The sequence below is a fragment of the Strongyloides ratti genome, scaffold srae_scaffold0000016 (genome assembly GCF_001040885.1).
Source record: "Strongyloides ratti genome assembly S_ratti_ED321, scaffold srae_scaffold0000016".
NCBI classification, from domain to species: Eukaryota; Metazoa; Nematoda; class Chromadorea; order Rhabditida; family Strongyloididae; genus Strongyloides; species Strongyloides ratti.
The window spans coordinates 1,763-17,698 of NW_020171534.1; the positions used below are offsets into that span (position 1 = coordinate 1,763).

Genomic DNA, 15,936 nt, shown 5'->3' on the forward strand with positions numbered 1-15,936 from the left:
TTATCTCTTGATGTGGCAATAACTAGCTCTGGGTCTGAATATCTAGTCTCAAGCATAGTGGTTGCCTTTTTCTTAAAAGCAGCTGTAAATAGTTCATGTGGCTGAAGTTATTAAAGGGTGGCTCGTTTTCTTTGTTGAATATTTCTAATTATTGCTCGAATTCTTTGTACATCTTGATGAAAGATAGTTCTTAGCATTAAAGCTGACATGGGTGATTAAGCTTTGTCTAGCGAAGGAATTAGTTTGTAATGATATGTAGCTTGATAAACTAGGTTATCCCATTCCGATTCAGATTCCTTAGCTAATTTTCTGATGATTTGAGATATTGTTCTATGTGCTTTTTCGGTATAGGCATTTCGGGTGCTGTTTGTAAAGTTGTGCCTTTTTCGCGCAAGGCTTCTTTCATTTTTTGTGTATTTTAATAAGGAGCTGCATTGCTTCAGAGTCGTTCGGAATGCATATTTTTAGATTGGGTGGTGGTGATCAGATCAAGAGAAGAATGATTGCTTTGATCGAGACGTAAGGGTTGATTGTGCCAAAGTGTGCCGTCTCGAAAAGCTTGTTGAAGACCGTGATTCTGTTGGGCTTGAAGAATCAATTGTTCCACTTCGGACTCCTTTCGTTTCTGGGAGTAGTCGTATTTGGGTTTACGAAGACGACTGTGAGACCGGCGAACTGGAATCACGGGTAAGATGTCATTGTTGAAGGTAAAGAGCCAACTGAGAAAGTCAGTCAAATGGTTATTGGCTCCATTGACATATTGAATCGTGACTTGATATTAGTTGATGACTTGAAGAAGTTTCTGGTAGTAATGTATTTTCGTTCGAAAAATATACTAGAGCGGTTTGTAGTCGCTTTCAGCAAAAATCGGTTGACCCATTAAAAACATTTTAACACTGAGAAACCTTTACGAATAGCATAAAGTTTGATGAAGGTTAGGCAACGTTGGCGTTTGGTGGGATGAAGCTTTTCGGAAAAGTATTCAATAGGATAACGTGAGAAATCTTTAAATTCATATAATAGAGCGCTGCCAACTGCCGTGTTGGAGCTGTCCATTTTTAATAGTAATTTGGACAACTGAACCTTAGCTTAGGTAAAAAATGTACGGTTTTTATATATTTCTTGCATCAAAGATTCAAAATCATGGATTGCTTTGAGTGGCCAAGGGAGAGAATCGTATGGACGCCTACCAGAAAGAAGCTTACGTATGGAGGTAGTTTTCTTGGCATAATCTAGAATGGTATTAAAGATATAATTGATAGTTGCGAGAGCACTAATCAGTTGTTTTTCTGTGGAAAGTAAATGTCGAAGAAACAGCTTCTTAACTAAAGATTCACTGGGCAGAATTTTATTTGCCGTAAACGACCAACTAAAAAAAGTAATCTTTTTTTGAAGGAATTGGGATTTGTGAATATAAAGTTTCATGTAATTGTCAGCAAATCTCTTGATTATTGTGTGCAAATAGACTTGGTCAGAGTTGTGTGTAAGGATAAGTATGTCATCTTGTTAAAAATGGATCCGCAAATCAGATAACTCTAAAAATAAAAAAAGATTCTTCTTTAGACGTTAGAAAATAATGAGAAAATCAACTGCACTCATAAACATTTTTTAATATTAAAATGTGTCCCACTTATATTTATAGGAAAACCACAGCCTGTCGGCTGGTGCTAAACAAATTTAATTAAATGCTTTTGACAAATCCAACTTGTAAAAAGATTAGACAATATACTAAAATTCAAAAAGACGTAGGTTAAAAATGTAATATTTTAAATATTTTTTTTTAGATGGAATTAACAGAAAAATTAAAAAGCAATACTAGTGAATTAGAAAATAAGTTGAAGAAAAAATTTTCTAAGTTTTTTTTAAATATATGAAATTAAAAAAATTATCGTAAACATTGAAATATTTTTATAAACTAAATATGAATAATATAATTTTTTATGAAAGAAATTATTTTAAATCTATTTTAAAAACAAAAAATATCAATGTTTATTGTAATTTTTTAATAAAAATATAAAAAAATTGAAATATATGTTTTAAAATGGTATCCAAATTTTTGAAAAAAATATATAGTATTAAGTTTTATTTTATCTAAAATTTATATTAAATTATAGCTGGCAATGTTTCTTAGAGTACTTTATCTTATTTTTTTAAAAAAATTAGATTATAAATATTTCTTTAAACATATAATAAACTTTTTTTGTGGTAAAAGCGTTTTTAATTAGTCTTAAAAACAAATTTAAAAAAAAGAAATAAAATTGAACTTAAAATGTAGTGAAACTAATTTCTTAGAGATTTACTTTGGATTTAGTTAACAACTAAATGTTAGTATATTAATAAAAAACAAAGTTGTAAGTAATAAAAATAAAACCCAATAATTTTTTTGTTTATTGTTTATTACATTTAATATATACTAAATTTATAATTTTTTTTAAATATTTTCTTTTTATGATAAATATTTTTTGAGTGATAACAAATGATTGTCTTTAACTGACAAAAGAGAAAAGATATTTTAAAGTGATGTAAAAGATATATTTGTTTTGTTTAAGTCTAATTTTTATGTTTATTTACATTATAAATGTTTTGATAAACATTTTTAATTTTTGAATCAAATTTTACCTGAAATTAGTTTTCATGTTACAAGTACTAATTTCACACTTTTTGCTTAATATTTATATAAAAAATTAACTTTTTCTTTATATTTTAAAAATAAAAAAGAAATTATAAAAAATTATAATAAAGCTATTAACGTATATTACTGATATATTAAATATTTTGTCTTAAACGTTTAAACTATAGTAAGATAATAAAATTGAATAAAAATATAATAACATGTTTTGTAAAAAACATTAATCAACGAATTTATTTTTTTTTACATATTTTTAAAAAATTCTCAAGTTGTAAATTAATTGAATATTAAAATATAATTTTATAGCTAATATATATTAGTTCAATTTTTATAAAATATAATTAATAATTATCCCAAGTTGTGATTAAAACTAAAACAATCTTTGATGTTCATGACAGATTCTATTATCACATTTAAAATTAAATGTCATTTTATGATAAAGCTTCTGTTACTTAAAAAATGAGTGATAAACTTTATACCTTAAATTGAAGAATTGAAAATTTTTTTCAGCTTGATTAACTTCAAGAGTTTTTTTTTTTGAGTATACGAATATTTCAAATATAACTTATAAATTTATGTATTTTTTATGAAATGATTTTTACAATATTAAATAATTTATCATTAAACGAACTCTTAATTGAAATACGAATATTAAAACAGATTTAAAAAGTAAAGTTTAAAATATATAAAAAAAATTTATTGAGATGTAATTTACAATAAATAATTTCTAATTACAATTATAAATTTATTTTATTAATTTTATTTTGTAAATTTAGAAACATTAAAATTATTATTTTTAGGAAAATTATATAAAATTGATTTGAAAATAATATATTAACAAGTTTCTTAAATAAAACTTTAATTTCATCAATTTCAAAATTGTTAGTAGAATGTTTTAAAATTATAAAAAAAAATTATGATTATTACAAATTTAAAAATGTTTTGCTATCATTACATTATTATAACTGCATAACATGCTGGAACTTTTTTCAAACTTCTTATATGTTGCAATCAAAAATGTTTTTTACATCTAATCAAAAACTGCTTTTATTAACTTTAATTCTAGAAAATTATCAATATTTATCAAAAAAAAGAATTTTTATTTTTGAAAATCAATGATAAAATCTTATCTTAAAAAAAGTTTATCATTTAAAAGTAAAAAAATAAACCAAAAAATGTAAAATTTAATTTTCTTATTATTTTTATAATTTTATTAGTTTTTTATCAAAATGGTAGAAAAATTTAAATAAAAATTAGTTTAATATATCTGTTTCAAAAAAATGTAATATATTTTTAGAGAAACGAACTTCCTTTTTATGAATACATAATTTTACAGTTCTACAAGAATTTAAATTTGCTTGGTATTATATTTTAAAGAGAATTTTCTCTTTTACAAATAATATAATATTAAAAGAGATCCCTTTAAGAGTCACTGACGTACTGAAATTAAAAAATAAAAATAAAAAAGTATTTGAAAAGTTTTAAGGAATTTAATAAAATATATAGTAACTGCAACATTTGATAATTGATAAAAAGTAAAAAAAGGTTAAAAAAAGTTTTAATAAAAATTTTTTTATTAGTGTTAGAAATATTACGACATCTATTCATGAATGTCATCATTTGATAAGTATATATAGTTAAAAGAGTTGTTGTTTTGTCATTATTTATTTGGATCATTTAAAATTTTCTAATCTCACCGTTCATATTAACGTACTAATAAATGACTAAAAGAAAAGCAGATTTCTCTTTTGATAACTTAGACGCTTCAAGTCAGAAGCTTTTTAACATGGCGTTTGGAAGTTTCGAACAATTTAATGAAGAAGAAGATGTAGATCAATAGATTGAGGATTTTGAAGCAATTATAAAATATGCTAAATCTTTAATATCCACAAAAATGAGAAGAACTATGGTATTATCAGATGAAAAAAAGAAATTTAAAATGATTCAATTTATTAAACGTCTGGTTTTAGCAAAATAAAAAGCTACGATGACAATTACTAGTTTAGAAAGAATGTCATATAAAAAATTGCGTAATGCACTGAGACGTACATATGGTCATCATTTTCTTCAATCTCGTGTACTACTCAGTTTAATAGAGGCTGGGATGAAGAAATTACCCTTTTGTGAAGCAATTGAAAACATTGCACAATTAGCTAGGAAATTGGATAGTAAATTTCTTACAAAAGAAAATTTTAAAATTATTTTGGTATTAATGTCTTCAGAGATACCACATAAACTAAGAGATCGTTATTTAAGTGAAATTTGTGCAGAAAATTCTAAAATTAAATCTTTGACAGATTTAGATCAATAAGTTAAAATAGAAACTTATAATAAGACCAAATTAGCAAAAGAAGTTAAAATTAATGTTACAAAGAAAGATAACGATTTTTTGAAAAAAAAAGAAATAGTACAAAGAAGAAATTTGTAAAAAATGTAATCGTAGAGGACATTCAGAAGATAAATGTACTGCCAAAACTATGTTAGTACCTATTATTACAATTGCTAACGATAAATCAAATAAAGCTTTTGATTATTTGGTGTTTAATTCTTCTAATATAATTGAAAAAACGATAGAAATTTAAAAATCGCGTATTTTCATAGATTTAATTTTCTTTCATAAAATAGGGTCGGAACATGTAATTGAATTCGAATTATATACAGCAGCTCAAGCAACGATAACTAGCAAGGAAACAGCAACAAAATGTATTTCAATTTTAGAGAGTACAGATTTAAATGTTAAAGGAATATCTGGTACAAGAATGTCATGTTTAGAAAAATGTAAATTAAGAGTTAAGAAGAAATCAAATTCATACATAGAAATTATAGTTTATGTAGCTAATATTGATTTTAATATTTTGGGTTTACCAGAAATTAAAAAAATGGGTTTAGATCAAATTCCATTGAAAGATTTGAATAAATCAATTAGTAAAATTTATAAGATATATTTTTTTTTTTTAGAAAATATATTTAAAATTAATAAGTTTTTATTGGTGCGTCTCACGTAGGGTAGAAAAGAATAACAACTTAAAAAAAAACATTCTAACTCAAAACTCTTAACTCTCTCTTTTATATTTAAATTTTCATTACATTTTTCATCCCCTATTTTAATCATTTAAAAGATTTCTTTTTTATAAAAAGTCATCACATAACTCTTTTACTCCTCCCTTCTTGGAGAAATCTTTCTACTTCTCTTACAATTACTGAAATGAACCTCCCGTTTTTTTTGGTTACTCCATAATACATTTATTTTATTTCCATTTACTTTAATGACTTTAAATGGTTCTTTCCATTCTGACACCAATTTTTCACCTGTTTCTGTATTAGGTATTCTTACATAAACAAAATCATTTTCTTTTATATCGTTAATCTTCCATTTTCTTTGTTTTCTTTTATTACATGATTCTTCTATATTTTTCTTTACATTTTCGTATGTTTCTTTTGCCACGTCTAATAATTCAACCAGTTCTAAATTTCTATCTATTTGATAACCTCCAGCTTCATCTACTAATTTTTCCAATCCTGAATTTGGGTTCCTAAGATAATGAATAAAGAATGGCGTATAGCCATGCGCTGCACACACCGTTGTATTGTAATAATATGCCACTGCCTGCGTATAAATGTCCCATCTTCCTCTTTTTGTTTTTGTTAACTTTGCCAAAGTATTTTGAATCCATCTCAAAGTTCTTTCCACCAAACAATTACCACGACTGTGGTAGACCGATGAAAATTCCCTTTTAATCCCCATTAATTGAAAAATTTCTGTTAATTTTTCTGTTCTGAAATTCTTGGCATTATCCGACCTAATTGATAAAGGGTTTCCGTGCTTCCAAATTACTTCATCTAAAATTTTTTGTAATAATTCATTATAATTTATTGCGCGGCACGGATTTATTATTGTATATCTTGAAAAACTATCAATCAGCACTAAAATATATTTATTTCCTGAATAAGAAGTTGGCAATATTGGTCCACATATATCCATTGACAAATTTTCAAAAGGTTTACTAAATTCTGTAACGTGTTCCATTTTTGGATGTTTTAAATAAGGTGAATTCCTTTTTTGACATTCTTCACACGCAGCAATATATTCTTCAACTTTTTTGTCAATTGATTTCATATACCCAATACTTTCTATAAGTTTCTTTGTTTTCTCTTTCCCAAAATGTCCACGTAAATTATGTGCCAAAAATAAAACTTTTTCTTCCAAAAATTTTGGAATAATTTTCTTTAATACCTGCCCTTCCTCTGGAACTTTTATTTTTACATAATTTACTCCATCTTTTACCTCAATTTCTTTTCCATCATATATACCTTCCTTTGAAGCAGTTATAATATCAATATCCTCTTTTTGATATTTTTTGAAATCTCCTTGCAAAAATCCATATTTATCTTCTATTAACTCAACCAATAGAGTTATTTCATTTCCATCATCTTCTTCTTCTTTAATTACCTTCTTCAGTCTCCCTCTTTTCCGTTTTTTCTCTCCCTTTAATTTATGAACAGGATTAGTATTAACTTCCATTTCTTCGGAAGAATTTTCTAAATCTTCAGTCTCTTTCTTCTCATATATTGGTTCAATTTCCATTATATCATATTCATCTATGTTTATGTTTTTTAACAATTCATTTACATTAACACATTTAATGTTATTCACTTCTTTCCCAGAAAATTTACTACCGTTATTTCCATTTTCACTTAGTTTATAAACTTCACTTGAAAGATCATCAGCAACCACGTTTGAAGATCCCTTTAAGTAAACAATTTTATAATCAAAACCAAATAATTCATTTGTTAACTCCAAATACTTATTATCAGTTGAATTCTTGAATATTCCAAGGAGCGGTAAATGATCCGTTTTAATATAGATTCTACTTCCTCCAAAATAATATTTAAAATGTTTGAAACATTTACTTATAGCAATCAGTTCCTTATAAGTTATACACCTTCTTCGTTTTGTAACTGATAGTCTTTTACTATAAAAAGAAATTGAAATTTCTTCTCCATTTCTTATTTGTGATAAAACTCCTCCAATTGCATAATCACTTGAATCAGTAGTAAGAAAAAAATCCTCCTCCAATACAGGATGATGGCAAAAATTTGGATTAGACATAGCTTCTACCAATTTCTTATAAGACTCTTTGACCCTTTCATTCCAGACTAGTTTCTGATATTTCTTTTTCAATAACTCATCCAAAGGATAAGTAATTTCTGAAAAATCCTTAATATAATTTCTATAATAATTTGCCGCAGCAACTAATGATTTCAGTGTCTTTTTCGTTTCTGGAAAAGGTCTCTTTAGAAACAATTCAATATTTAATGTATGAGGAATACTACCCTTCTCATTTATTAAAAATCCTAAATATTTTATAGATTTCCCAAAAAAGTTACATTTTTCAAAAGAAATTCTCCAATCTACAGATCTAATTCTTTTTAATACTTCTTTCACCATTTTTATATGAAATTCCAAGGGTCCAGATGTATGAATCACAATATCATCTAAATAATTTGTACAATGTTTTTCAAGCCCTTGTAAAACTTCTTCTCCAATTCTTTGATATTCGCTACAACTATTAATATATCCCTGCACCAATCGTTTAAATTGATATATTCCAAAAGGAGTTTTAACCGCAAGAAACTTCCGACTTTCAATTGGAACACTTACTTGAAAATAGGAATTATTGCAATCCAATTTTGTATAAAAATTACAGTTTCTCATTTTTAAAATTACTTGATTAATTAAAGGTGGTGAATAGTAGATAGGTTGTACAATTGCATTAATTGCTCTCATATCCCCAATAATTCTCTTTCTTCCATCCTTTTTAGGAATAATAATTATAGGCAATGCATATGGACTTGTTTTTTTTTCAATTACTCCACTTTTTTCTAATTTATCCAAATATTCCTTCAAAATTGGTTTATCCCATTCTCTAACAGGTATATTTGCCGGTTTTGGAAATTCAGCATTAATTTTTAATTGAATTGGTTGACATTCCATTTTTCCACTTCCTAAATCAAATTCATTCTTCGCTATCACATCCTGAAATTCTTTTTTAATTTTCAAGACTTCTTCATTTGATTTTTCCATTTCTTCCAAAATTGCAACATTCATCTCAAGTGTATCAGTTTTCCCATGATTTTCAATAAAAATACGCTCATTTCTTTTATCAAAAGTAACTGTCAGCTTCTTGAAAATATTCCATCCTAAAATACCATCATACTTCCTTTTTGAAAAATCAATATTTCCCAAAAAAGCGTGACTTTCTATAACTTGATCTCCAATGCTAAACTTTAACTTCTTCTTTGTTTTAAAAGTTTCAATAGTCCCAGCATCATTCAAAGTTTTTAATTTCATTGGATAATTTTCTTCCACAGCACTTAAACATTTGAATTTCAAAGGCAAAACCGTAATTTCAGATCCAGTATCCACCAACATTCTAATTTTTTCACCATCATTAATTTTCACTTGAATTATTGGTAAATTTTTACTTGAATTTTCCAATTTTATGGCTTTATTTTCATTTATTTTTCCTTTGGTTTCTTGATTAATTAAAGAATTAGCTTCCTTTTTGATTTTCTTTTCCTCCTTTTCTTTAACACGGCACTCAGCTTCTTTATGTCCTTTCTTTTTACAGAAATGACAATTCCCAGAAAACTTCTTTTCCTTCTTATTTTGAAAATTTCCTATTCCTGATTCTAAATCATCCCAGTAATCCTTGGCCACCAGTAACATATGATCAAACGGTTCATTCTCAGGTCTTCCATGCTTAACTAAACTTCTTAAAATTCCTTGGGGTAATTTTTCTGCCAGAAGGATTCTTTTTCTCCTCATCCTTTCTTCAAAACTTTCCCTTTCATAAACAATGTCCACTAATCTTGATAATTCAGTTCCTTCATAAATTAATTCAGAACGTTTCTTAATTCTTATCATTTCCAATTTATATCTAGCCGCAGCAACACTTTCTTCACCAATATAGTTTCTTAATAAATATTCAGTAATTCTTGAGTAACTGTTTAATTCTGTTCTATTAAGAACTTCACTTGCAACTCTCCCACGTAAATGCAGCTTCAACATTGGTAATTTTAATCTTTCAGCACATCCATTTATCTCCAACATACATTCAAATCTTTCTTTAAATAAATAAAATGGTTCCTTTGGATCATAAGGTTCTATTCTTACATTTTGATAATTTGGTTCATATACTCTTGATCTTCTTTGATCTAAAATTACATCTTTTTCATCATCGCTACCACTATCATATTTTGAGTTAATTCTACCTTTGTCCTCATTTTTTACCTTCCAAAAATCATCAAATTCTTTATCAGAGTCATCCTTTTTTATTTCTCTTTGATCATCATTTTTCTCTAGCATGAGCTTCAATTTTCTGATTTCATTTGTTAATTTCTCGATTTCACTTACTTCTTTATTTGGGTTCATCATTTTGCTTCTTCTTTGCTCTTCACTCTCAATTTCTCCTCCAGGAAGTCCATTTTTTATCATCTCCTCATGATTTTCCCAATTGGCACTTTTCTGAGCTTCTGTGGCAGTAGCAGCTTCCCTCGCCTTTGCTTGCGCTTGAGCAACAATTCTCCTAAATTCTCCACACATACTTAAACGTGAAACCCTTCTCTTTTTCTCGCCTCTAGATTCACTTCTAGTTCTACCCATAACTACTTAAGAATCCGTGAGAGAAAAAAAAATAACACCTTATCACTTTTCCAGTAAAATTTATAAGATATATTTTTTTTTTTATAGAAAATATATTTAAAATTAATAAATTTTTATTGGTGCGTCTCACGTAGGGTAGAAAAGAATAACAACTTAAAAAAAACACTCTAACTCAAAACTCTTAACTCTCTCTTTTATATTTAAATTTTCATTACATTTCTCATCCCCTATTTTAATCATTTAAAAGATTTCTTTTTTATAAAAAGTCATCACATAACTCTTTTGCTAATTGATATTAAATTATGTAATCGAATTCCTCATAGTTTATCAAATTGGAGAATAGAATTTAATAAACTTATGGATTCATATTATACAACATTATTTGATGATAGTAATATGGGTGAATGCCCAGGTACTGTAGAATTACAATTCATAGACAATCCTAAATTTAGACACATACTAGCGAGACTTTACCCACCAGGTGTAACTGAAGAATGTGTACAACAAAAAATTGATCAGTTGGTGAAAGAAGGTATATGGGAAAAAGTTTCTTATTGTGATGCATTTTCATCGGTTAGACCAGTAATTAAAAAATTAGATAAGGTTGATAAAGACTCTGGTTTAGTTACTCCTGACAATTTGAGATTAACTGCAGACTTTAGTCTATTAAATATGAATCTTAAAACAAATGTATATCCAGTCAAAAATATTTCTTCTGAATTAGCTAGGGTAGGTTTAATGATTAAAGATGGAAATGAATTTGTTTTAAGTGTATTTGACGTTCATTCTGCATATGATAGTGTTAAAATAACCAGAAATTCGAGTCTTAAGTGTGGTATTGCAACTCATAATGGTACATATATTCCTCCTAGATTGCCACAAGGAATTTCTCTAAGTCCATGCATTTGGCAAGAAAGAATTGATAGTATTATGGCAAAAATAGAAGCAGAAAATAAATATAAAATTCCAGGTTTTGGGTCTGTTATGATTGCCTATTATGATGATATAATCATTGTAAGTACAAAATTTAGTGAGCATTTCGAATTATTAAAAATATTTTAAAATCATATGCAACAAAATAATCTGAAATTTCAAAAAGAACAAGTTAAATGTTTTATGGATTCAGTAGTAATATTAGGACATTTGATAACAAGAAAAAGAATTAGCTCAGATCCAAAGAAAGTAGAAAAATTAAGGACATTAAAAATTCCAGAATCAGCTTTTGAAATGAAAAGTTTCATTGGATGTTTAACCTATCAAAAAGGGGTTGTTAAAAATTTAGCTGAATATAAAGCAGGTTTAGAGAATATTGTACATAAAAAACCATATACTATTACAGATGAAGCTAAAGAATGGTTTAATCAAGCAAAAAAAGCATTATTATCATCTTGTGTTAATCATTTTTATAATGGTAAGAATAAACTAATATTGGATTGTGATGCTAGTGACATATTCATGGGATTTATTTTATACTCGTTAACAGAAGGCAGAGAAATAATAATTGCACTAAATTCTAGGAAATTTACATCATATGAATTAAAACTAGCTAATCAAGTTAAAGAATGTTTAGAAATTTATTATGCCATAAAGAAATTCCACCAGTTTTTAACAGGTAGGAGATTCAATATTAGATCTGATCATAGAACATTATCATTAATATTCAAAGAAGAAGCGGGTATTAAGAAATCAACAAGACGTAGAATTTAAAAGATACAATTAGAATTATTAGAATATTGGTTTGATGTTATATATAAAAAGGGTTCAGAAATTGGATTAGTAGATACAATTTTTAGAGCAGATTATAAAGAACTAAAAGAAATAATATCTAATAGAAAAGAAGAATTGATGAAAGATCCCACAGAGATATATAAATTAACAACGTTCTTTGATGTTCAACAATTAGTAAGCAAATCAGTAATGTTTTCTGAAAAAGAACTTAATAAAGCATCAGTGGAGGATCAAGAATATATGCAACTATTAAAACACCTTAAATATAATGCTCCATGTCCAAAAGAATATAAAAAGGTAGAAGAGTTTTTAGGTTTAGAAAATGATTATGCTTTAATGGGAGAGAGAAGAATAATTCTATTAGGAATTAGAAAAAAATGTTTAGAACTTTTACATTTAACTCATGATGGAGCAAATAGTATGATTATCAATGCGAGAAAAAAGTATTTTTTGGCCTAAACTTAATAGGGACATACAAGAATTCTGCATGAAATATGTCAAATGTGAGGAATTTAGAAGAGCACAGTTAGTTCCAATTAAAACTTGAAAACAACCACAGAAGTTCTTTCAGAGAATACATATAGATGTAGCAACAATTTTTAATCAATATATAGTAGTTTGTCAAGATGTATTCAGTGATATAGCATTTTTAGAAAATTTTGAACGTCATAGTATTAATGAGATAACAGAATTTTTAATGAATATTATTAAGAATTATGGATTTCCAGATGAATTAGTTTCTGATGGAGGAAAAGAATTGGTTCAATTTGGCAAACTCTGAACAGAATGGGGAATAAAATATACATCTACGCCAATTGAACATCAGAATTCTAACGGTCAAGCAGAAAGATTAGTTCAAACAGTTAAAAATAAATTATAAAAAATGGGCTCGTCGAAGGAATTCCTTGCAAAAGTCTTATTTTTAATCCAATCAATTTATCAAACGACTAAAAAAGGATCTAGAAATAAATCCCCATATGAAATCATTTGCACATATAACCCAAAAACTGTATTGAATTTGCAGTTGCAGAAATTGTATAGAGAAAAGAATAACATACAAGAAACTGAAAATATAAGAGATAATTTTTCATTAGGTGATAAAGTATGGTTCAGAAAGAATTTAAAAGGTTAATGGTCTAAAGGAACAATTATAGAATCACATGGATCTAGAGTTTTTACTATTCAACCTGTTGAAGAAAGTAGTTGAAAAGATAATGTCAAATTACATAAACTGTTTGTAGAAAAGAACAATTTTAACAATGTAGTTTTGAAGGGGGCATGTTAGGAATGATTTACATTTATTCATGAATGTCATCATTTGATAAGTATATATAGTTATAAGAGTTGTTGTTTTGTAATTATTATTTTGAATCATTTAAAATTTTCTATTCTCACCATTCATATTAATATACACTAACAAATGGCTAAAAGAAAAGCAGATTTCTCTTTTGATAACTTAGACGCTTCAAGTCAGAAGCTTTTTAACAAATAGATTCAAATTAAAAAAAAATTTTTCGCATAAATAACCAAAATTATCATATTAAAAACTTAAAGAAAATTTTTAAATAAAATAAAAAAAGTTGATAATTAATTTTTTACTAAAAATTTTAATTTAAAAATAATATTTTAAAATTTTTTAACTATTTTTTATATTACTTTTAAAATTTATATTAAATATTTTTTGTATAAAAAAAAAATTAAACATATTTTTAATTATTTAATTTTTCAAAAAAAATTCTAATACATATGTGAAACTAGAATTAAGGAAATTGATACTATTTTATTTTTAAACTTTTATTTAAAAAAATTTTTTAATTATTTCTTTTTTTTATCTATTTGCTATACTAGTATGAAATATTTATTAAATCATTTTTGTAATTTTAATAAAAAATTTTACATATGTATAATATTTAAATTTTCAAAAAAAATTTTAGTACGTCAGTGACTCTAAAATTAAGCCACACATTTTATCACATAATGAAAAAAACTTTTTTGGAATTTCAACATGAAACCACTTTTTTTTGATAGCTTTTAAAAAAGATGAATTTTGATTATAAGAAACTTTATTTGAAAATCAACACTTCATGAGTTATAATAAGTTGAAAATTGAGAAAGATTCTGAAGACTACTTTTAATGATCTATATATATATGTAAATATTATGAATTTTTAAAATAAAATATTTTATTCTAGATCATTTTTCCGCAAAAAATTCATTAAGTTTATTTACATCTTTATAAGATTTTTAAAATGATGTTATGATAAGATATATGTTTAAAAAAATGTCTTAATAAAAAAAGATAGTTAAATTGTATTAAGTTTTATGAGTGCAAATTAATATTGTTGTTATTTTGTATTTTTTTATTGTAATAGTAATTTAATTAAATATAAAAGTAAAATTAAGGGAGGTTGTACTAATAAAATTTTTATTTGTCAATTTATTAGAAATAATAATAAATGATAAAAATATAAAGTTATTGTAAAGTTGTACATGTATCTGGTATAAAATATTTATAATACATAGAATGATAGAACACCATTTTTAACCTCATAATTTTATTTGGTATAAATAAAAATTATTATTATATATTAATAAATTATGCTTATATTTGAAAAAAAAAATATAAGAAAGATATCATTTAATAATGATACTATATGCGTTTTTTGATAATAACTTAAACTATTTTTTTTGTTTGTATAAAAGCAATCTAAAATGATCAAAAGTTAAAGTTTTTCTCTTTATGTAAAGATTTCTTTTTTTTAAACTTAAAAAATTTGGTAGATATCTTAAGAATCATGTCAGAAGTGAAATAATTTTTTTCAGATTCAAAATAAATAATTGATTTAAAAATTAATTTATGTAATATATGTGATGTTAAATATAAAATATTTCTGAATTTAAAAATATTTAATTTAAAATGTAAAAATGCTGCAATAATGATCAAATTTACAAGAACTTGTTTACAAATAAACAAATATTAATATTATTGTTAGAAAGAATAAACTTTAACTTGGAATAAATGGTAGAATGTTTTTTCATGATTTAATGCACATGAATAAATTATATTTGTTATAAACAATTATATCTATGATTAAGAATAGGTTTAATTTAACAAAAAGATTACATATAAGTTTTAAGCATTGTATAATTTTCAGAAGTAAAGAAAGTTTATTAACAATGTAATTATCTTGGTCAATTATAGGAAATATAAACATTAAATAAAATTTCTGTCAATAGTGATTTATCAGTAATTTTCAAATTTCATCAACAAAATTTTCAACATTATCTTTCTTTTCTTTTATATGTTTTTGTTCAATAGATTCAGTAGAATCACTATCATAATAAACTGTTAAAACCATAAAATATTTCAAAGAAATAATATCTATATAACTTTATTAAGACTGACAATAGAAAAAAAAGTTATCCTTTAATATAATTATAATTATTTTTTTTGTTAATTGCAATATTACATAATAAGATGGCTTCTAATTAAAAATTTATTTTGGAGATTAAACGAAATATTGGTGTATTTTAAAAAAATAATAAGTGTAAGACATTATAACTGATGGACTTTCTATACCTTTATTTTAAAATAATTTTATTTTTTACTTTAATATAATAAGCTAATAGTGATAATTGAAATTTACCTAATAATATTGCAAAAAAAAATATTTTTAAGATAATAGTGAAAAGAAATTTAATAATATTGTAAGAATAAAAAAATAAAACTTTATTTTATTTTATATCATAACTTTGTGTATAGACTATTGTTACTTTTTTTAAAAATATTTATTTTAAATAAAGAAGTTGTTTTCTTTTAAAGTTATTATAATTATTATAAATACAAATGTATTTAAAATAGAAAAAATGTGTTATTATAAAGTTTATTATTATATATTCGCATGACAAAACA

The 15,936-nt window shown here is 25.1% G+C and overlaps 5 protein-coding genes across 5 annotated transcripts; 4 read left to right on the top strand and 1 right to left on the bottom strand.

Moving 5' to 3' along the window:
- Positions 1-524: 524 nt before the first annotated feature.
- SRAE_0000072200 (Hypothetical protein) lies at positions 525-1,231 on the top strand (the record flags this gene model as incomplete). Its single annotated transcript, XM_024646657.1, has 2 exons — positions 525-687; positions 1,094-1,231. Coding segments are annotated over 2 exons (301 nt in total), but the record flags the coding sequence as incomplete, so codon positions are not given.
- Positions 1,232-4,616: 3,385 nt separating this feature from the next.
- Positions 4,617-4,940, top strand: SRAE_0000072300 (Hypothetical protein; the record flags this gene model as incomplete). Its single annotated transcript, XM_024646658.1, has 1 exon — positions 4,617-4,940. The coding sequence occupies one exon, from the start codon at positions 4,617-4,619 to the stop codon at positions 4,938-4,940; it is 324 nt and encodes a 107-aa protein (XP_024500814.1).
- Positions 4,941-5,783: 843 nt separating this feature from the next.
- On the bottom strand, positions 5,784-10,295 carry SRAE_0000072400 (Reverse transcriptase domain and Integrase, catalytic core domain and Ribonuclease H-like domain and Peptidase A2A, retrovirus RVP subgroup domain and Aspartic peptidase domain-containing protein; the record flags this gene model as incomplete). Its single annotated transcript, XM_024646659.1, has 1 exon — positions 5,784-10,295. The coding sequence occupies one exon, from the start codon at positions 10,293-10,295 to the stop codon at positions 5,784-5,786; it is 4,512 nt and encodes a 1,503-aa protein (XP_024500815.1).
- A 357-nt stretch (positions 10,296-10,652) lies between these two features.
- Positions 10,653-11,357, top strand: SRAE_0000072500 (Reverse transcriptase domain-containing protein; the record flags this gene model as incomplete). Its single annotated transcript, XM_024646660.1, has 1 exon — positions 10,653-11,357. One exon carries the CDS (start codon positions 10,653-10,655, stop codon positions 11,355-11,357), a length of 705 nt encoding a protein of 234 aa, XP_024500816.1.
- Positions 11,358-11,363: 6 nt separating this feature from the next.
- SRAE_0000072600 (Hypothetical protein) lies at positions 11,364-12,804 on the top strand (the record flags this gene model as incomplete). The annotated part of the gene is made up of 3 exons (XM_024646661.1): positions 11,364-11,991; positions 12,061-12,441; positions 12,608-12,804. 3 exons carry the CDS (start codon positions 11,364-11,366, stop codon positions 12,802-12,804), a joined length of 1,206 nt encoding a protein of 401 aa, XP_024500817.1.
- Positions 12,805-15,936: the final 3,132 nt, after the last annotated feature.